The sequence below is a fragment of the Chrysemys picta genome, unplaced genomic scaffold, assembly GCF_011386835.1.
Source record: "Chrysemys picta bellii isolate R12L10 unplaced genomic scaffold, ASM1138683v2 scaf71, whole genome shotgun sequence".
NCBI classification, from domain to species: domain Eukaryota; kingdom Metazoa; phylum Chordata; order Testudines; family Emydidae; genus Chrysemys; species Chrysemys picta.
This window is the reverse complement of record NW_027052778.1, coordinates 93,495-115,811: the sequence shown is the minus strand read 5'-3', so window position 1 is coordinate 115,811 and position 22,317 is coordinate 93,495. Positions and strand designations below refer to the sequence as shown.

The following is a 22,317-nucleotide window of genomic DNA, read 5'->3' as shown; positions in this document are numbered from 1 at the left end:
GAACGTACAGATAGTGAGTCTAGGTGGAACGTTTGCTGTCTGAAGCACATTTGTGTTTGGGCAGGAAAAGTTGAGCAACAGTGATGACGCAAAGCGTGGTTTTATGATGGATGATCCCAAGCGGTGAGTTCCAAAAACAATCCATATCAGCAGGGCCGGCTCCAGGCACCAGCAAAACAAACAGGTGCTTGGGGCGGCACATTTCTAGGGGCGGCATTCTGGAACCGGCCATCATAGGTGCTGACTCCGGGGCATGGGGAAAAAGTGCCCCCGCCACCCCAGCTCGCCGCCTCAGCTCGCCTCCGCTCCGCCTCCACCTGCTTCCCTGAGCGCACCGCCGCCGCTCCGCTTCTCCCCCCTGCCTCCCAGGCTTGCTGCGCGCGAAACAGGTGTTTCGCGCAACAAGTCTGGGAGGGAGGAGAAGCCGAGCAGCAGGGCGCTCAGGGGAGGCGGCGGTGGTGGAGCAGAGGTGAGCTGGAGTGGGGAGCGGTTCCTCTACCCCCCGTTACTTCCTGCGCCCCCCACCACCCTAGCTCACCTCCGCTCCGCCTGCTCCCCTGAACGCGCCGCTGCTCCGCTTCTCCCCCCTCCTTTGCCTGAGAGGGAGCGGGGAGAAGCAGAGCGGCAGCGCACCCGGGGGAGCAGGCGGAGCGGAGGTGAGCTAGGGCAGGAGGTCGCGGGGGCCCCCAGGAAGCAATGGGGGGGCGAAATGTGGCACGCCCGGGGGAGGAGGCGGGGCTGGGGATTTGGGGAAGGGGTTTGGAAGGGGTGGAGTTGGGGCGGGGCTGGGGGAGGGGGGTCACTAAAAAAAAAGTGGGGGCGGCAAAAAATTTTTTTGCTTGGGGCGGCAAAAATCCTAGAGCCAGCCCTGCATATCAGAGGACTCCACTGAAACCCTCCCTCACACAGTTGTTGGCTGAGCGCTGCGGAGATCTGAGCCACGCTGCTGCATGCCCGCTCCCTTTTTTTTTAAAGGGAATTTAATGCTGGTGAAAGGTGCCCCATTGACACCCTTGGATAATGAAGACCTCAGCTGCAGCCCAGGAAGTGACGATGAAGCTTCCTCCACACTGCCCCTAACAACACTCTGAGCTCATAGCTGGAGGGGCTGCCGACTAGGCAAGAAAGGCTCATTCAGCCTCCATGTCCCGTTCAATCCCTGAACCTACCAACAAGGGCCAAGTATGGTGGTTGACTCTGTAATGTGGACAGCGTGCACTGGGCACTGGTCCGAGACCCTTAGTTCATTTCATATAGGACATCTGCTGCCAGAGAAGCTGTATTAGCCATTAGCCATCAGCCTCTCGGTATTAGCCATCAGCCAGTAACAGGTCGTGACCAATTGAGGCCAGATTCACACTGGCAGCCTTGAGCTGAAATGCTCCATATCCTGTGCCAGTGATTCTCAATCTGAGGTCCATGGAGTCCTTGTTCATGCTCCACATTGAATTGCACAAGCTCTGGGGACTGACTGCTGGGCAGGGCGTTGGCTCCATAGGAGGATTTCTCTTACAAAGAGATTACATTGGTGAAGAGGTTTAATAGCTTTTCTCCTAAGCCATCTAGTCCCTCATGTTGCCGTATTTCTGAATTTCTAGCAATGCGGCCGAGCTATGGCAGTTCCTATCTGCTGACGCAGCCCTCGGAGGACAGGTGATGGAGAACCTGGTTGTGAAGCTGCAGAGTCACCACAGCTCTGAGCACCAAGCCTCTCACACGTCTGCTGCCGTAAGTCACTGTTCGAACATCCATAGCCCCATACAGTTAAATCTATCCTATGTCTCTGTCACAAGGCACACGCACCGCCAACGCGCCTCCTCATGCCAGGACATGATGTTGCAGGGCTTATTCCACACTGGTGTCCCCTTGTCCAGCCTCCTGGTTCTGCAACACTCCGCAGGTTCCATGGTCTGGCCCTCTGGCCACGTCACCTCTTCCAGGGTTAACAGAAAAGTCCAATATGGGAAAACCCAACATGTAGTGGCCTCTGTGCCAGGCCCTCAGCCCCCATCTGAGCCTCATCATTCTTGGTCTCTTAGTCCTGAGGTCGGTACTTTGCCTCTTGCTGGGGAACCCAGACCTGACCTCTGCTCTGGGTTCCAGCCCACGGACCCCATGATAGGCTGCTAAGGACTGTTCCTTCAATCCCTCACCACTTCCCTGAGCTGCTCCTCCCTTTTTCCTGCTTGTTAGCAACTCCCATGGGTCTGCAGCTTCTGCTTTTCCTGCCCTGGATTTGTGGCTCCTTGTGACTTCTTCCCACCCAACTTCTGAGGAGCTTCCTCAAAGCTGTTCCCAGCCTCCCTGGCAGCAGCTGGGCTGTGTTTCAAACAGTCCTTCTGGTTTCCCTCCATAAGATAGGAGTCCCTGCCCCCTAGCCTTCCTCCTGGAGGTGGCATTTACTTCAGGCAGTCCCTCCACCTCTCCTGCAGGCAGGACTCCCCCAGTCTCCTCCTTTATGCTGGGTTGTAAGTTAGCCAACTGTGGGGCCTTAGCCAGATTCTCCTGGTGGCCCTTTTTCCCCAGTCAGTCCTCAGGCTCAGAGGGTTCAGGCATAGGTGCTGGAACTGGGGGAACGGGGGTGCTGTAGCACCCCCTGGCTTGAAGCAGTTTCCATCATATACAGGGTTCACAGTTTGGTTCAATGGCTCTCAGCACCCCCACTACACAACGTGTTCCAGCATCCCTGGGTTCAGCCTTCTCCTGCTGGTGTTTTCTCTGCTAGGAGGGAGGAGGCAGCATGTATGCTGATCCCCTTCCTAAAGCTCATCCCAATTCACTGGGAGAGAGGGGAGTCCTGGCCCTCCCATTTTGCCAGGCTCCTGGTCCCAGGTCCTTACAGAAACATAACAGGAGTTCCTCCTGAACACGACTTATTCCTTGGACCACTTCTTCCCTACCAGTATTTCCCAGCTCCTTACGTACACCAGACATCTCAAAATCTGACAGGGCCACACCACGTGACAAGGGTGGGCTGACCCCTAGCACCGCTACCTTTACAGGGATAGACTATCCCCTCCGTTTGGGGGCTACTCCATAATGTCCTGACAAACCCTTGGGGGAGGGTTCCATTCATCGCATCCATGTTGGAGCTCTGAGAAACCCCTGTGACGCTGTCTGCCCTGGTGCCAGCTCAGGATAGGGTTGCAGGCTAATTCACTCAGATGCTAACAGAAATCAAAGGAGTGTCAAAAGCTATTGTAGTGTAATCAGGCAGTTCACCTGTGTGTTTGTTTAGTTCAAAGGAAAAGTTAAAGGAAACACTTATCTTTATAACCTGTTGATTGCTATTGTATTGTGTATATCCCTGTAATTAGTTAACCTTAGATCAAAAGTGTGCGTTGGTGTTAAAAGATGAGAATGAACTTGATGTGTAAAGTTTATGAAAACTAATGAAGGATTCTTGTTTGCTATTACATTACATTGGCATCGTGTATATCCCTGTAATTAAATGACCCATCAAACACAATTGGAGACTTGGAAATGTAAATGAAGAGGACTGCTAACTTCAAAGCAAGGGCTACTGTGTTTGACAACGGGAATTCACAGACTAAGTCTGAATTTCCTGCTCATCAGAACCCACTTGGGTAAAGACACTGTTCAGATTGGTTTCTGGAAAAGCTATAAAATAGATGTCAAGGAATGATCCTGTATCTCTGACTGTTTGGACTCTTACAGGGAAGATGCCAAATGCAAAATGGAGATCCCAAGAAACATCTGGGTTTCTGAAAAGACATTTAGGAAACCAAGAGATTACTACATCTCCGCTATCATTTGGGATTTACAAATTTTGACTCACCTGTTAATGTATTTTACCTGCTTTAACCTCTCAATAACTCTCATTTATTTTTCCTAGCTAATAAATCTTTAGTTAGTTTACTAGAGAATTGGCTGCCAGTGTTGTTTTTGGTGTGAGATCCAGAGTACCAATTGACCTAGGGTAAGTGACTGACCCTTTGGGGTTGGGAGTAACCTGATGTGGTGTGATTTTTGGTTTTAATAACCTTTAATCACAAAGTTCAGTTTGTCTGGGTGGCAAGATAGGCTGGAATGTCTAAGGGGACTGTCTGTGGTAAGACTGTCCTTGGTAAAACTGGTACTGTAATCCAGGAATGCACAATTGTTACTGGCTTTGTGAAATCCAATTATAGAATATACTACTAGTTTGGGGTGCCTGCCCTGTTTTATGACAGTCTGATCTAAGATTGGCACTCACAGTTGTGAACCACTCCAGAGAGCGTGACAATTGGCGTAGTCAGCACAGGAGTCACATGCCACAGGTCAATTGGGCTTAAAGATCATAACCCAACACTATTTAAAGTTTAAATTTGATATGGAGAGTTTTAAGGGTTAAAGATGAGTTACAATGGGTGAATAGTCTTGACTCAAAAGAACTTGAAAAAGTATGTAAAGAAAGGGGGCTATCTGTTAAGAAGAAAGCCGCAGAACACGAACTGAGAGATTTGCTCATGGACTTTGACCAAAAAGCAGGGTCTCAGCCCCCCTAGACCCCAGATGCAGAAGAAAAGGCCCCTCTGAGGCACTTGGAAGCCAAGGAACAATGCAAGCATGAAAGAATGATGGTGGAAGTCCAAATGAGGGAGAAGAAAGATGCCGAGGAAGCTGATGAAAGAGCCACTCTTCTCTTCATTAATTTATTCTCTCCCATTCTTAGTCCCATGAGGCATTACCCCCACTCCAAGCATGCTGTCTCTGCAGCCCCTGCAGGTCAGGAAGCTCTGCGAGATCCGAAATCAAAGCTAGGTCCCCTGTGTGGCAATGCAGCCTAGTGTCACCAGACTCCACAAGGCAAAGCCTTCAACCTGCCAGTGCCCGGCTTCCCCCGCCCTGCTGCTCGGGGCAGTTTAACTCGGTTTGTTTCTCCATGAATCAGGGGAGTTTCATAGCACATAAGCAGGAAGTCCTGAGAACTGACGCAGGAGGGAGTAGGATTTCCAAGTAAGTTTGTGTCTGTCTTGTTCCCTCTTCAGGCCACATGCGCCCTCTATGAGATGATCTCGGTGAGCAAGTCCAGAGATGCCACAACCCGCCTCTATCCTCAGCTGCTAATGGCTCTTCTTGTCGAAATCCATTTCAGCCTGGGACAGAGCATACCAGGGGATAAAGTCTCTGGAAGGGAAAGCAGCCGGCAGAGCCTCCACACCAGGTACTGCGCCTACTGGAAAGTCAACGGTCTAATTACATGGACAGTCATAGAGAAGTCATAGTTCTCTTCTCCAGCTCTCATGTGGCCCCTGCAGGTTTTCCATAACTCTCTAATTCTGAGGGAGTTAGCAGGCAGGGCTTAGGTTGCAAGGGTGTCTCTCAGTGGTAAATGACATACCGACCAATGCACTGCAGAGGAAGTAGAAAGACTATCCCAGCAGCTATGGGGAGAAATTAGTGGGAGCCAATTTGCCAGTGTGTCAAAGGAATGGGGGTCCGACACTAAAGGGCTGAAGTTCTCCTGTTCTGTGACATTGACATGCCCTAGTGCTGATGTGCAATTGTCTGTAGGATTTGCTCAGAACTCTTTCTCTTTCTTCATATTATTAAATTGTATTACTATAGTGCCTAGGAACCCCAGTCACGAACCTGTGCCTTCCTAAGCTCTATTTAAACCATTGGTGTGTCTTTCCACACACAAGTGAATCCGTCACTCCCTGACAGACCTACCGTGAGGGGGCTCCTGGCACTCAGTCACGCTGGTGTGTTGTTTGAATCTAGCTCTGCAGTGGAGGCTATAAAGATGCTGCTTCTCTGTGTTGGCTGCCGTTCCGAGCTGACTGTTATGGAGAAGGAGCAAGGCTGGATCCTCCTACAAAGCCCCCAAGATCACCTCCATGGGGTGAGCCTGCTGGCCAGGTAATACACAAGCGTTTTCCATGCAGTCAGTCCTGCTAGTGGGGGCAATTCCAAAATGAAACATTCCTCACTTCTGGGCTGCCATGTGGCCCCAAGCTGACCCCTCACCCCCTTGTTGCAGAACGTGCTTCTTCCCTTACTAACAAAGGTATTTCTGCTTTGTGTCACAGAGCCACGGTGCACTATGCTTGCCCTGAGACCACAAGGATGCTGCTGGACCTAGTGATCCCGCTCCTCGACAGAGGTGATAAGAAACACAGGCTGACCATGATGGCCTTCTTTGTAGAAGTAAGTTTCATTAGCTGATGAGAGCAATTGGGTCTTGTGTCCTAGATTAGTGAGCAACTCCTTAAATCAAGCCTTTGAGACTCATTATTGCGCTACATAAACGATGAGCTTTATTGGTCATGTCCACATTGCCAGGTGTCCATGCAGCACTGACTAGGCTCCCCCAGTCCTGTCCCAGCACGCTCAGTGTAAAATCTGAGATGGATCCTTTAGGGGATCATTGGTTGCTCCAAAGTTGTAATCAGGAGCCTGATGGGAATATCCAAGAAACTAAGGTTCTGTAGAACAGCATCAGCCTGGACTCTCCCGAAGGGCAGCTGGGTCTCCTGTCGGCATCAGCCTTTCTGCAGGTCCATGAAAGGTTCCTCCCTGCGAAGTCACTAAGGAAAAGCAAAGAGGGGCATTGAGAGTGGGTATGGAGGAGAGAGGATCATGGTAAAAGCTCCCCCAGATGCAGGATCATTAGCTCTGAATGTGGCGAGCAATCTTTAACCTTCTCTATTGGATGGGTTAGTTAGAGGCACATCACCAGGAATGAGGTGGCTCTATAGTCCATCGCTAGGTTGTCCTCCCCATTTCCACGGGTTCTGTCTGGCTAGTTCCTATTGACAGTTTTCAGGGATTGTCTCCTCATCTAACTCATTAAGGGATGGGGTTTAATTCTCTCCTCACCAGGAGTCCAATCCTGGGCCCATTGAGATCAATGGCAAAACTTCCACTGACTTCAGTGGGGTCAGGATTTCAACTCAGGGGTTTGATTTCTCAGTCCCAGCTTTCGCGTTATCTCAGAGCGGCTTGTTCTGCTTCACAGGGTCACCACGAGGGGTTCGGCTGCTCTTGGCAAACCCCCAGATGCACAAGAGTCCGCCATACAAATGGTCACTGAACAGTTTGTTGCCCTACATGTTCTCCTGGAGGGTAGAGCAGCTCTGCTAACGCCTATGGCTGAGTCTAGTGCTAACGGCCAGGAAGTCAGTGGGAGGACTGGGTGTCACACACAAAGTGGGGCTGATGTATAGCAATGGACGGTACAACATGGAGGTTATGATGCCTCTCCACAGAACCGACACAAAGTTCTCCGGTAAGCACCTGCTGCTGATTCGCTCTGTGTTGTTTTCAGCTTCTGCGTTACGAAGAGGCCAAGAAGCTTCCATATCCAGACACTTTGGACCGTCTCAAGGAGTGGACAAAACACCCCAGCCCAGTTTTCCGTTCACTTGGTCTAAGAGGACTCGGCATCCTGGCAACCCAACCAGGGAAGGTGAGAACCCAGGCTTGGTTAACTGGAAAACGACGAGGTGGCTGTGACCCAGTGGACTGAGTTCTGGGCAGGCAGTGAGGCACAGTGTTCTGAGCCCACCTCTGCTGCTGGCTTGCTGACCCTCTCGGTGCCTCCATTTCCCCAGCAGGAACGGGGATCACAACGGCCCCTCAATGCAGATCTTTCCTCGGAGAGTATTTTAGATGGGATTTTACTGCTTGGATTTCAGGTGGACGTTATCATTCTCCTAGGGCTACCACACGTCCGGGTTTCCCCGGACATGTCCAGCTTTTCGCTCTTTAAATAGCCGTCCGGGGGGGATTTCTAAAAATCTAAAAATGTCCCAGATTTCCCCCCAGTCGGCTATTTATCGACCGAAAAGCGGCTGACAGGGCGGCCGAGCGCCGCTCGCATTGGGGCCTTGGCAGCCAAAGTCCCTTCCCAGCTCCCCCCATCCCCTGCAGCCGTAGCACGCCGCCTGGCAGCGCTGGGGGGCGGGGCTGTTTGCCTGTGAGGGAACGCGGCGGCAGGGCTGGCAGCGGTGGCCAGAGCCCCTCCCCCACTCCCCCCCCCAGCCACAGCACGCCGCTCGGCAGCACTCTGGCGGGGCGGGGCGCTCCTTGGGGCGTGGAGCCAGACACCTGCTCTAAGCCGAGTGGCACGGTAAGGGGGCCGGGGAGTTGGAGAAGGGGGGCAGTCAGGGGACAGGGAGCGGGGGGGTTAGATGGGTCGGGGGTTCTGGGGGGGCTGTCAGGGGGGCAGGGGTGTGGAGAGGGGTTGGGACAGTCAGGGACAGGGAGCACGGGGGGTTAGATGGGTCGGGGGTTCTGGGGGGGCTGTCAGGGGGCGGGAAGTGGGAGGGAGTGGCTAGGGGGCGGGGCTACCCCCCCATGGAGTGTCCTCTCTTTGAAAGTTCAGATATGGTAACCCTAATTCTCCCCCATGCAAATTACCCCAGCAGCATTCCTGTTCCTTCTTGGAGAGACCATTCCTGGTGCTGTCACAAAAGAAGACCTTGATTGGTCTAAAGACCTTAGCGAGCACACAGGGCCCTGTCTCATCGCCCCCTCCAGTGGCAAGACCCAACATTGCAGCACTGCCTCAGTTTCCCCTCCTCGGCTTGACTTCACAAATACCTCGTTCAATAACACCCTTATTCAGGCTCATTTATTAAGACAAACAAGCCTTTGAAGGCCAAAGATAAAACCCTCAGAATCAAACCTGACAGTGTCCAACGGACTAAAAATCAGAAACAGGATCTTCTGCCATTACCACATCTCCTCTTCTGAGCTCACTCAACAAAGGTTCCACCCTGTCCTTAGTAAACATAAGAAAACTTAACTTTGGCCCCCTTCCTGGGCACCCCTTCTGCAAGCTTTTTGCCCCTAGGCTCTGCGGAGTTCTTTGTTCTCTTGGGGGACGACTGCTTCCCAAGGCTTCCTCCCTGGAGGCCCTTTTCCCCCATCAGATTCCCCCTGCCTTCCCCCCCCAGGGTACTCTAGGAGCCACTCCCCCCTGCTCCTGCTTCCCCTTCCTTCCTGACAGCCCAAAATAGTTCTCTCCTCCTCCGCTGCATCTGATTAATGCATGGGGCTGGCTGGCCCCAAAGTCTCTGGCCCTGAGAGAGGCAGAGCACTCTCTTAAAGTGTGTTTGTGACCCTGCCCCCAAATGATATTTCAATGCCTTGCACTATCAGGTCCAAGTTTCTCAAACTTTGCAGAGGGTTCAGCTCTCACCTAGGACTCCCCATGGGCCAGATTTGATTTTTTTCCCCAAGTTTCACCCTTTGGGGGATTGTCTGCATGGGAAAAGAAGGTGGCTAGAAGTTTTCGTTTGTTTGTTTGTAAGTGGAAAAACTGTCCTACAGCTCAGAGACGCAATCACCCCAGGAAAAAATCACAATTGACTGGGGAGACAGCATGGAACATTTCCATCCAAAAAGGGAATGTTTTTAGGAACGTATCAAAAGGAGCAACTAGAATGGAAACTGTGTACCAGCCTTAACTATGGAGATTGCTGCCAGCATCTGCTATAATAATAATTAATAGCACGTAGAAAAGAGAGAAAAGCCCCGAAGCAAACCACAGCTTTGCCCACCCTACACCAGAACGACCCGGGACAGGGTTAGGATTCACTGATTGCCTTGTCAGGCATCCCCATCGATTCTAAAGCACCACGCCTCCGACTGTGGAGACGGAGCTTCTCTCTGACTTGGTGCCACGGGGTAGAATAAACACAGCCCTGGCACTGTGGCGTGTACTCACTGGAGGGCTGGGAGATCTGATGAGCCCCCCCATGTGTGTGTGTGTAGGTGGAACAAGTCAAGGCCCTGCTGCCTGCCATCCTTTGGGGCTCGGATGAGATGGATGATGGGAGTATTCTGGAGGCCATCTCAGCTGTTCAGAACCTTCTGCAGAGCCTGGATGGGAGTGAGCTCACCAGCGTGGCCAGGAAGCTAATCCCCTTATTCGATGCTGTAAGTCAGGGGCTCTTGACCTGCCCATCCCCAGCCAGGCAGTGTTGTGACTCTGGAGTCGTAGTGGTGGCATATCTGACCTGATCAGTTCCGAGCCATTGCCTGGGCCTCAGGCATTGGTGACACCTTGGTCTCTCGTGTTCTTTGTGTGTGGCATGCAACTGTTTGGTCTCCTGAGGACTGATCTGCTTTAATCTAACTCAAGTTAACATGCTCAATGTAGTGGTCATGGGGTGAAATGTAATGTCCTGTGCTTTGGAGTCTAGATGAATGAATGGCCCTTAAATGCTATGAAACTATGAGAGTGTTGAACCCATTAAAGAAACCCTCCAAAGAGCCCTTCATTGTGGATGGAGTCAGCACTTACAGGAGGCCTCCAGGGAAATTTAGGAACCACTGTCCTAACCTGTGTTGTCTGCCCCTCCACCCAAACCTTTCTGCAAATGGGTGCCCTCTTGGTGGGCAGACCATGGAGTTATTAGTCAGACTGGCCCCTATCTGTGGTTTGCATTGTGCCGAGCTCACCCTGTAAGGAGAGTGTGAAGCTCCCTCGGTGAGATCCCCTCATGGTTGTGTGTCCATCACAGGTGAGACCCCAGGTGCGCTCTGCTGCCATCATGCTCTTTACAGAGTTGCTTAACATGGTGAAGAGGAGGCAGAAGCCCCTGCTGCAGGAGGAAGTGACCCGCAGCCTGGTCCCACTGCTCCTTCACTTACAGGACGAGGACCCTGACGTGGGCAAGGTGAGTCCCGCTGTCATGTGCTCCCTGGTGCAGCAGACCCTGACTGCTCCAGCTCTCCTGCTAGGTCTGTCTCCAGAGCTGCCTCCCAAAAGTGAAAAATCTCAGCCCTACCCGCTTACCCAAGCAAGTTCCCTGGCCTTCAATGGACACACAAGTGGAGATGTTTTATGGTTCCCAGCAGCCACTTCCTAAGTCACTGAACTGCAGCCACCATGAAGATCAAACGCCAGGAGCCTCCACTAATAGGAACAAAGAGACACCAAGGGTCAGCAGGATACCATGTGACCCCCACATTCCTTTCCCTCATTGATTATTTCAGCTGGCTTTTCACTGCAGAGTGACCACAGATTCCAGCTCTTCTCATGATGCAAACTCTCCTTGTCCCATCTTGTGTTGCAGAGGTGTCAGAAAGCCTTGGCTGGGTGTTTTCAGCTCCTGGGATGGTCTTGTCCTAAGCAGATTAACAGCAAGAAGGCTTGGCACACCCATCCCCGGGTGGTGGACAAGATCTGCCAGCACTCTGTAAGTGAACAATCGGCTTCTCGTGAGTGCTGCTTCTAGATGTGGGACCGGAAACGTGTTCCCTCACTCACTGCTCTGATTGCATGTCTAGTACTAGCATACTGCACTCTGGCTTCCTCTTAGAAGCACCCAGCTCCCCCACTCCTCCCAGTGCCTGTCAGATCTGAACAGCCAGACCTGGTCAGGAGTTCAGTACGGAGGTGAAAGCTCACAACATAAAGAATCAGTTGATGGCAAAAATGCCTTCCGAATCCTGCAGGAAACTGGATGTCCCCATTTTTCACCTTACCCCAGCCCATTGGCCACTTCTGCACCGTATTTCCTATGCTCTGCACCCTCTCTAATGTCCTCCCCAGATGAAGCCCATACAACCGGGCTTCAGTGTTCTCTAGTGCCAGGCTCCAGCCCTGCAGTGCCAGCAGCTCAGACACCAGCAATGTGTCTGGTGACACTTTGAAATGGTCATTTAATGACTCCCTGGCATGTAGATGGTCGCCCCCAGGATACATGGAGATGGGAGCTGCATTCTTCCCACCCCTCCAAGCCAAGCAGCCACCTGGAGATGAAATCTCTCTTCTCCTCACCCTGCGGCCCCAGCAACAAGAAGCTTCTTTGGTTTCTATTCCTAGGTGCTGAAGCTCAAGAGCGTATCTGACATCTTGCTCCAATGTCTGGATCACCTCCAAAGCCCCCAGGCTCCAATACGACGGGCAGCAGCCATCTTTATCGGTAACCACGACTTTTCTTAAGCAACTTCTATCTGAGAGGTTGTCCCGTGTTCTGCTTGGAGGGCACTAGCAGCAAGAATTAACCCCCTGGGATCCTAGTGTCTAGATTTCCTGCCCTTGAGGCAGTTGGGCTGGGGATTATATCAAAAGGCCTGGAGCAAATTACAACCCTACCCTCCAGCTCCACTGACTGGAATCCCTGTGGGACTGCAGCAATACCATAGCCATTGGCAATCAGGCTCTCTGTATCTTCCAAGACATGAGCCTCTTTGTCTTGGAGCTTGTGGACTTGTCTGATTATCCCAGGGACCACTTGAAAGCTGTTTTGCTGGTTGGAAAGACTGACATTTTTTAAAAGGTAGCCCCAGGGGAGGTGAAAACTCCTGCAAGATTCATTTCCATTGTACGTTCCAGGTTGCACTGTTCAAAGCTCAGAGCCCGCCATGGTCAGGCAAGAGAAGGAGCTGATACTTCAGTGTAAGTAGTTGCCACATGGCTGTGTTTGCATGTGGAAGGAGAGCTCATGCTCCTTGTAGAATATCAGGGTTGGAAGGGACCTCAGGAGATCATCTAATCCAACCCCCTGCTCAAAGCAGGACCAATCCCCAGATAGTGTTTGTTTGTTTTTTAAACCCCAGTTCCCTAAATGGCCCCCTCAAGGATTGAACTCACAACCCTGGGTTTAGCAGGCCAATGCTCGAACCACTGAGCTATCCCTCCCACTTGTGAACCAGTCTAGGAAAAAGTGCAACTCCCCCGCCACGCTGCTGCATTGAGTTCTATTTAGACGTGGCCAGAGGTAGCTGTTGAGAAAGCCTGGACATCAGTCCCAGCTTTGTTTTCTCTGATGTCAGGCGTCACTTCCATCTCCAGGTGCCAGAAGGTTTTACCAGGAGAAAGTAAATGCCAGGCAGGGTGAGAGGCCATGGCATGTGTCAGGGAGATGGTGCTAAGGAGGTGGATGCCCCAGAATGCAGTGGAAGATGGTGCTGCCAAGGGCAGATGTCCCTGAGGACTTAAGCGGTTATCAGCTGGCGATGACACTGATAGCCCTGGTGGGTCCAGAGCATCTGGGAGGAGTTAGTTGCTTTGGAAGATCAGGGGCGGCTCCAGGCACCAGCGCAGCAAGTGCGTACCTGGGACGGCAAGCCTCGGGGGGCGGCGTGCCGGTCGCCGTGAGGGCGGCAGTCAGGCAGCCTTCGGCGGCATGCCTGCGGGAGGACCGCCGGTCCCGCAGCTTCGGCGGCAATTCGGCGGCAGGTACGCTGAAGGCGCGGGACCAGCAGATCACCGACAGAAACGCCGCTGAATCCGCGTGACCAGCGGACTGCCCGCAGGCATGCCACCAAAGGCCGCCTGACTGCTGTGCTTGGGGTGGCAAAAAACATAGAGCCGCCCCTGTGGAAGATACAGAGACCCATGGTGCAGGTGCTAGGGCATGCTAATACGATATGTGTTTTGACCTGAGCTTCCTCTCTCTGTCTCAGCTCTCAGTGGCCTGCAGCAAGATCCGGATTCCTCTGTCCGTGTCAGTGTCTCACGGGCCATTCAGCAAGTTTGGGATGGTGGCAGAAACCAGTCGCCTCAGACCCTAGGAGCTAGATTCAGGAACCTGTTCTGCTGCTTGACTGGCCAGGAGGAGAGGGAAAATGCTCCTGACAGAGATCTCTTGGGTGGCCCGGACCCTTCCCAAAGCCACCGATGGGACTCAGGAGGGCCCTGAGTTCCCACAGACAAGTTGGTGACTGGAGGAGGTCAGCTGAGCCACCACCCCAGCCCCGAAGCCAGTGCCTGCATGATCCTGTGGTAATTACCTGCATTGTTCCCCATGAGATGTAGGCAGCTGGGGATGAGTTTAAGTGACCCCGGTACTCAGCAGAATGATGGCTACTGGCTCCAGCTAAACAAAAAGGTGACAAGACTGTTAGTGTAAAACCAAGGGCATTTGCTCTCACATCTCTGTCTTCCTTCCATAATGGAACGAGTTGCAAGATAGCTGGTTCATTACATCAGCCACGGCATTAATGACCTTTTCCCTTTCTTCTGATTAGCCTCCGATCTCTGATACAGTCTTTGTGACCTTGTAGGAAGAGATGGAATCTGGATGATGGGGATGGATCACTTGATAAATTGCCCTGTTCTGTTCATTCCTTCTGAAGCATCTGGCACTGGCCAGTGTCAGAAGATGGAATGCTGGGCTAGATGGACCACTGGTCTGATCCAATATGGCTGTTCGTATGATCCAGGCCTCTAGTTCCCCTTGGACAGTTAAATAAAACCCTTCGTCTCTCCATCCATTGACATTATATAATCTCACTTTTCTCTAGACACTTGGGACAGCACTTTCAAACATGGATGTCAAAAGTTAGGTACCTAAATCCATACTTCTTCTTCAACGCTTAGCCGAACGGTCGGCCGTAGCAATTGTTCACCATTGATCCGTTCCTGTGCTTGACGGGCCGAGAGCCCAACGTCGGAATAGACTTGAGGCACCCATGTAATAGGGGGCCTGCCTTTGGGCTGCCTGCACCCCTTGATTGGTGGAATTGTCTCTCGGATGTTACGAGCCACTCAAAGAACGGTGTTCGCCGGAACATCTTGTGGCATACTCGCAACATGTCTGAAAAGCATAAGACGCCATCTGCGGACAATGGCCCCAGTAGTCTGTAGACCGGAGTGACCATAAACATCTGCTTTACAAATGAAGTCGTTCCACTCTATGCCCAATATACAACGTTGGCCTTTTATGTGGAAAGCCTCCAGCTTTGCCCACTCTGAGTGGCGCAGTCCCAATGTTTCGCAACCGTACAGCAGTACAGAGAGGATACAGCTCGATTAGATCCTGAACTTGGTTGTCGTGCCGAGATGATATTGATTCTGTATTCATTGTAAACGACCCATGGCAGCGGCTGCAATGCCACACTCAGGCACCTAAATAAATGGCCTGGCCTTTCTCAAATGCTGAATTCCAAGAACTTCTCACTCGAATCTGCCGAAGCCGTGGCTGTTCAGCTCCTCTGAAAATCAATCCACTCGTTTAGATGCCTGAATATGAATGTTAGTGCCAGACTTTGGACAGTGACATAGGAAGACATTGGCCTGAGCCTATGCATGGACTCTCATCCTACAATCCAGCCCCTCAACAGATACATCCCAGCTTCTGACTGTGAGCCATTCAGCTACAATGGGGAGGCCTAGATGCTGTAAGTGAATTAACATGTAATGATAGCTAGACAGATAGATAGTATAAGCTATTCTTTCTACCATCTGCCGTACGGATTTGCTCTGTAGAGCTTGCTGTCCCTGTTACTCATGGGTACTTATGTTCCAGAGCCCCACATGAGAGAGGGAAGGATTTCAGGCCCAAGGCCCAAGTGGGGCAGGAGGAAGCACACGCTCACCTCAGTTGCCTTCTTTGCTGAGGTAAGTTTTGTTGACTTGTTGAACTGAGATTGCAAAGCGTTGCTCAGTCCCATATTCTCACAACTGGCAGTGCCCGATATATATGTCTGGGGCACCTTGCAACCTCATTTCTCTCACGTCTCTGTCTTCCTTCCATAACAGGATGAGTTGCAAGACAGCGGGTTCATTACATCAGCCACGGCATTATTGACCTTTTCCCTTTCTTCTGATTAGCCTCCGATCTCTGATACATTCTTTGTGACCTTGTAGGAAGAGATGGAATCTCTGCATTAGCCCTCTCATGCTATGGAGCCACGAGAAGCTTTGACAGCAGAAGTAGATGCAGTGTGGACGAATCTACGAGGGACTAACAGGTTCATGCCATATAGCAGGCCTGCACAACATACGGCCCGCGGTGGCGTGCCTGCCCGCCGACAGGAGCCAGCAATGCGGGCAGCTGAGTCAAGCCCAATCAGAGCTGCGGTGGCGGGGCTTTCAGGCGCCCCCCCCCGACCCGATGCCAGCGCCGGCGCAAGGATATTTTTCCGCCCTCGCGCGCCACCGCCCCCCCTGCCCCAAGCAGGGCACGGAGTCCTCGCGCGCTGCCGGCCCCACCCCCGCCCCAAGCGGGACACAGGGATGGAGCCCTCGCGCACCGCCACGCCTCCACCACCCCCCCCCGCGCCCGAAGCGGGACACGGGGATGGAGCCCTTGCGCGCCGCTGCTCCTCCACCTGCCCCCGTCCTAAGCGGGACACGGGGATGGAGTCCTCGCGCATCGCCGCGCCTCCACCTCCCCCCCTTGTGCCCCAAGCGGGACACGGGGATGGAGCCCTCGCGCGCCGCCACGCCTCCACCTGCCCCCGCCCTCAGCGGGACATGGGGATGGAGCCCTCGCACATCGCCGCGCCTCCACCTCCCCCCCTCGTGCCCCAAGCGGGACACGGGGATGAAGCCCTTGCGCGCCGCCGCTCCTCCACCTGCCCCCGCCCCAAGCAGGACACAGGGATGGAGTCCTCGCGCATTGCCGCGCCTCCACCTCCACCTCCCCCCGCGCCCTAAGCGGGACACGGGGATGGAGCCCTTGCGCGCCGCCGCGCCTCCACCTCCCCCCCTCGTGCCCCAAGCGGGACACAGGGATGGAGCCCTCGCACGCCGCCGCTCCTCCACCCGCCCCCGCACTAAGCAGGACACGAGGATGGAGCCCTCGCGCGCCGCCGTGCCTCCACCACCCCCCCGCGCCCCAAGCGGGACACAGGGATCGAGCCCTCGCGCACCGCCGCGCCTCCACCACCCCCCCACGCCTCAAGCGGGACACAGGGATGGAGCCCTCGCACGCCACCACGCCTCCACCCCACCCCCGCCCCAAGCGGGACACGGGGATGGAGCCCTCGCACGCCACCACGCCTCCACCCCACCCCCGCCCCAAGCGGGACACGGGGATGGAGCCCTCGCACGCCACCACGCCTCCACCTCCACCTCCCCCCGCGCCCCAAGCGGGACACGGGGATGGAGCCCTCGCGCGCCACCACGCCTCCACCCCCCCCGCCCCATGCGGGACACAGGGATGGAGCCCTCGCACGCCGCCGCGCCTCCACCACCCCCCCACGCCCCAAGCGGGACACAGGGATGGAGCCCTCGTGCATCGCCGCGCCTCCACCCGCCCCCCCCCCGCCCCAAGCGGGACACAGGGATGGAGCCCTCGCGCGCCGCCGTGCCTCCACCTCCACCTCCCCCCGCGCCCCAAGCGGGACACAGGGATGGAGCCCTCGCGCGCCGCCGCGCCTCCACCTCCCCCCGCGCCCCAAGCGGGACACAGGGATGGAGCCCTCGCGCATCGCTGTGCCTCCACCCCCCCCCGCCCCAAGCGGGACACGAGGATGGAGCCCTCGCGCGCCGCCGTGCCTCCACCCCCCCCCCCCGCCCCAAGCGGGACACGAGGATGGAGCCCTCGCGCGCCGCCGTGCCTCCACCCCCCCCGCCCCAAGCGGGACACGGGGATGGAGCCCTCGCGTGCCGCCACGCCTCCACCACCCCCCCCACGCCCCAAGCGGGACACGAGGATGGAGCCCTCGCGCGCCGCCGCGCCTCCACCCCCCCCCGCCCCAAGCGGGACACGGGGATGGAGCCCTTGCGCGCCGCCGTGCCTCCACCTCCACCTCCCCCCGCGCCCCAAGCGGGACACAGGGATGGAGCCCTCGCGCGCCGCCGCGCCTCCACCTCCCCCCGCGCCCCAAGCGGGACACAGGGATGGAGCCCTCGCGCATCGCTGTGCCTCCACCCCCCCCGCCCCAAGCGGGACACGAGGATGGAGCCCTCGCGCGCCGCCGTGCCTCCACCCCCCCCCCCGCCCCAAGCGGGACACGAGGATGGAGCCCTCGCGCGCCGCCGTGCCTCCACCCCCCCCGCCCCAAGCGGGACACGGGGATGGAGCCCTCGCGTGCCGCCACGCCTCCACCACCCCCCCACGCCCCAAGCGGGACACGAGGATGGAGCCCTCGCGCGCCGCCGCGCCTCCACCCCCCCCGCCCCAAGCGGGACACGGGGATGGAGCCCTTGCGCGCCGCCGTGCCTCCACCTCCACCTCCCCCCGCGCCCCAAGCGGGACACAGGGATGGAGCCCTCGCGCGCCGCCGCGCCTCCACCCCCCCCCGCCCCAAGCGGGACACAGGGATGGAGCCCTCGTGCGCCGCCGCGCCTCCACCCCCCACCCGGCCACAAGCGGGACACAGAGCCCGCGCACGCCGCTGCCCCTCCCCACTGCCCCAAGCGGGACACGGGCACGGAGCCCTCGCCCCCCCCCCCAGCAGGACATGGGGCTCAGCCACCGCCCCCGTCCTGAGCGCTTTTTGGCCCACCTCCCCCCGGGACTCCTGCCCCATCCAACCCCCTGCGTTCCTTGATGCCCCCACCGGGACCCCTGCCCCATCCACCCCCTTCCCTGTCCCCTGACTGCCCTCCGCCGCCCCATCCAACTCCTCTCCTGATTCCCCATCCAAACACCCCTTCTCCCTGTCCCCTGACCACCCTTGGAACCCCTGCCCCTGACTGCCTCCCACCACCCCATCCAACCCCTGCTCCTTCCTGACTGCCCCCCGGGACCCTTGCCCCCATTCAATCCCCCTGTTCCCTGCCATCTGACCGCCCCGACCCCTATCCACCCCCCCAACCCCCCTGAACTCCCCTGCCCTCTATCCAACACCTCCTCCCTGCTCCCTTACCGCGCTGCCTGGAGGTGGCTGGCGGTGCTACAGCCGCGCCGCTCGGCTGGAGCCGGGCCACGCTGCCACCGCGCAGTGCCTGGAGCACCGGGTCAGTCTGAGCTTGCAGCCCCCCCGCTTCCCACGAATCAGCTGTTCGCGCAGGAAGCCTGGGAGGGCTGAGAAGCAAGCGGCGGCTTCGCGCTCAGGCCCAGGGAGGCGGAGGGGAGGTGAGCTGGGGCGGGGAGCGGTTCCCCTGGGCGCCCCTCCCCCCGGGTTACCTGCTGTGGCGCGGACAGCTCCCCCCACCCCAGCTCACCTCCGCTCCGTCTCCGCCTCCCTGGGCTTGAGCACGAAGCCGCCGCTTGCTTCTCTGCCCTCCCAGGCTTCCCGCGCGAACAGCTGATTCACGGGAAGCGGGGGGGAGAAGCGGGGCAGAGTGTTCAGAGGCGGAGGCGGAGCGGAGGTGAGCTGGGGCCGGGGAGCGGGGCGGAGAGCTGGAGCACCCATGGGGTCGGCTCCTAAGGCGCCACTTTTGGATAATGTGCTCAGGGGGAGCAGCCGCTCCCTCTGCTCCCCCCCAGCTACGGTCCTGGTCACTTCAACTTACCGGTTGTTAAATTTAGAAGCCCTTTTAGAACCGGTCCCGCGCAGGACAACTGGTTCTAAAAGGGCTTCTAAATTTAACAACCGGTTCCCGCGAACCAGCTCCCGCTCACCACTGGAGACTCCCCTTGTCGCTCTCACCCTAGGAGCCAGAGACCTCCCAGCAGGGCTGGTGAGTGCGGCCAGGGAAGGGGGAAGGGTGTGGTGGAGTGAGTGTCTGGGAGGTGTGCGGGGGGTGCTGGGCTGTGAGGGTGTGGAGGGCGCTGGGCAGTGGGGGAGGTTTGTGTGTTTTGGGGTGCTAGGCAGTGGGGGCCTGTTGGGGGGTGCTGGGCAGTGAGGGAGATCTGTGTGTGTCAGGGCACTGGGGGTCTGTGTGGGGCATTGTTTAGTTGTGGTGGTGGGGCTGTGGGGAAGGGCACTGGGAGGGAGGGAGGAGAAATCTGTGTGTATTGGGAAACTAGCGAGTGGGGGGTTCTATGTGGGGTGCTGGTGTGTTTTAAGAGTTACCAGCTGGACTGAGGACTGATAGATTTGGACAGAGTTTATATTGAATGGGCAAATGAAAAAGATCGCAGGGAAAAACAGTAAGGTTAGTTTAGCAGTCTTTGACATTTCGACAAATAAAGAAATCAAAATGCATTTGTAATTACATATCTTATTCTTGGCTGATAATCATTTATTGATATTTCTTAGGAAAATTTTCAATTTAAAACACAAACTTTTGTTTTTCTTTTTTTTTACTTATGATGTCTCTATCTGAAAACCCATATAAATTGACACAAATTGCAAATTAAAACTTTTTAAATGTATAAGCATTTTACTCACTTGGGCGCATTTGCCTCATGGCACACAAATTTGAACTCTGCTTCAAAAATTTGCACAGAAGAAATTTTTCTTTTACTTTAATTATACTATCTTAGGAGCCCGCTATAACATAGTACCAAGGTTCAATACAAAGTCATATAAAAGTTATACAAAAATGCATAATGCAGAGATTTATCTACAACTGCATTGATTGACTGCTGTGTGCAGTAATATAGTGACCCCTGGACCTACAGGCTTCCACACACCATCAGTGCCTTGCTAGTGTGCCATGCGCCGTGAGATATCTCTTCTCTTTGTGTGTGACTGTGAGTGTTTCCCTTGTGTGTGAATTTATTCAACAAAATCTTGAGCTTCATAATGGATACCATGAGTGAAAAGAAAAATAGAAAAATAGAATCAGAGCACAGAGTTTTCAACACTGAATGGACGAATAAATACTTATGTACTATTTCCAAAGACAAAATACTGTGCCTCGTGTGTCGCGAAACGTTAGCCGTTCCGAAAGAATACAACCTTTGGTGGCACTTTGAAACTAAGCATCCCAATCTCGCCAAATTGAGCCCAAATGAAAAAATAATTAAAGCAGCCAGTTTAGCGAAAAACCTTAGTAGAGAACAGAATAATAAGATCAGTCCTCAGTCCAGCTGGTAACTCTTAATACACATCAGCACCCCACATAGAACCCCCCACTCGCTAGTTTCCCAATACACACAGATTTCTCCTCCCTCCCTCCCAGTGCCCTTCCCCACAGCCCCATCACCACAACTAAACAATGCCCCACACAGACCCCCAGTGCCCTGACACACACAGATCTTTGAGTGGGAGTTCCCACACATCTTGGAGGAGAAGGTACCTGTATTTGCGTCTGTCTTTGTATTGCTTGTATGTGTAGAGGCCTGTAGGGGCAACGTGCTGGGTGGGCAGCTGAGCCCTGATTGGGGGTGGAGCTTGGCTGAGGAGAGGACCTATAAAAGCGGCCACCCGGCCAGGCAGCGGCAACAGCTGCGAGCAGCGGCACAGGAGGCAGCGAACAGGGCTGCTAACGGGAGTTTGAGTGGGAGTTCCATTGGAGGAGGTGGAAGGGGAGGCAGGAGGGCATGGTGCCCTGTGTGCTGTGTTTCCCCAGGTATGCGTGCATGAAATGCCGCCTAATAGAACTGCTGGAAGAAAAGATCCGAGGCTTGGAGATGCAGGTAGATACCCTGATAGAGTTTAGAAGGGGGTTCGAGCAGCTGATGGAGCAAAGGCAAGTGGGGGCTGAAGGGGAATGCTCAGGGGCACAGGTGGTAGCAGGGGCTAAGACCTGTGAGGGGGGAATGCCGGGGGGAGAACAAGGGCAGTGGAAGCATGTGACTGTGAGAAGCAGGCAAAGGAAAAGGAGGGCCAGTGAAGGAGAAATAGAGCTCAGGAACAGGTTTGGGTGTTTGGAGAACGAGGAAGGGGTGCAGCAGGTGGTAACTGAAGGGGGCAGGGTGAGATTCATAGATTCATAGATTCATAGACTTTAAGGTCAGAAGGGACCATTATGATCATCTGGTCTGACCCCCTGCACGCTGCAGGCCATAAAACCGTCCCCGCCCCTTCCCTGGACCCTGCTGCTGAAGTCCCCAATCCTGTTATTAGTGACCTCAATCGGCAGAGACCCTCCTGCTAGATATCCCTGCCCCATGCTGCGGAGGAAGGCGAAAAACCTCCAGAGGCTCAGCCAATCTGCCCTGGAGGAAAATTCCTTCCCGACCCCAAATATGGCGATCAGTAAGACCCCGAGCATATAGGCAAGAGTCTCCATCCTGACCCCTTTTAGCCATTATGCTATTTACCTACCATTGCTTGGTTTTCCTTAACAACTATGTTTTACCATTAAACCATTCCCTCCATAAACTTATCTAACTTAATCTTAAAGCCAGACAAGTCCCTCGCCCCCACCGTTTCCCTCGGAAGGCCGTTCCAATATTTCACCCCTCTAACGGTCAGAAACCTTCGTCTAATTTCAAGCCTGAACTTCCCCACGGCCAGTTTATATCCATTCGTTCTCGTATCCACGTTAGTACTAAGCTGGAATAATTCATCTCCCTCCCTTGTATTAATCCCTCTAATATATTTAAAGATAGCAATCATATCCCCCCTCAGCCTTCGCTTTGTCAGACTAAACAACCCAAGCTCCTCTAGTCTCCTTTCATACGACAGGTTTTCCATTCCTCTGATCATCCTAGTCGCCCTTCTCTGCACCCGTTCCAGTTTGAGTTCATCTTTTTTAAACATGGGAGACCAGAACTGCACACAGTACTCCAAATGAGGTCTCACCAGCGCCTTGTACAACGGAAGCAGGACCTCCTTATCCCTACTAGATATACCTCGCCTAATACATCCCAAGACAGCATTGGCTTTTTTCACCGCCAC

At 54.8% G+C, this 22,317-nt stretch overlaps 1 protein-coding gene and 1 long non-coding RNA gene across 2 annotated transcripts; both read left to right on the top strand.

The window, feature by feature from the left end:
• The first annotated feature begins 1,637 nt into the window (after nucleotides 1-1,637).
• Nucleotides 1,638-5,859, top strand: LOC135977899 (uncharacterized). Its single transcript, XR_010595334.1, has 3 exons — nucleotides 1,638-1,728; nucleotides 4,992-5,167; nucleotides 5,728-5,859. It is a non-coding gene; the product is annotated as an uncharacterized LOC135977899 (long non-coding RNA).
• A 4,415-nt stretch (nucleotides 5,860-10,274) lies between these two features.
• Nucleotides 10,275-14,263, top strand: LOC135977900 (maestro heat-like repeat-containing protein family member 7). The gene is made up of 5 exons (XM_065579051.1): nucleotides 10,275-10,634; nucleotides 11,034-11,156; nucleotides 11,786-11,885; nucleotides 12,299-12,361; nucleotides 13,372-14,263. The coding sequence occupies exons 1-5, from the start codon at nucleotides 10,458-10,460 to the stop codon at nucleotides 13,605-13,607; spliced, it is 699 nt and encodes a 232-aa protein (XP_065435123.1). The 5' UTR covers nucleotides 10,275-10,457; the 3' UTR covers nucleotides 13,608-14,263.
• Nucleotides 14,264-22,317: the final 8,054 nt, after the last annotated feature.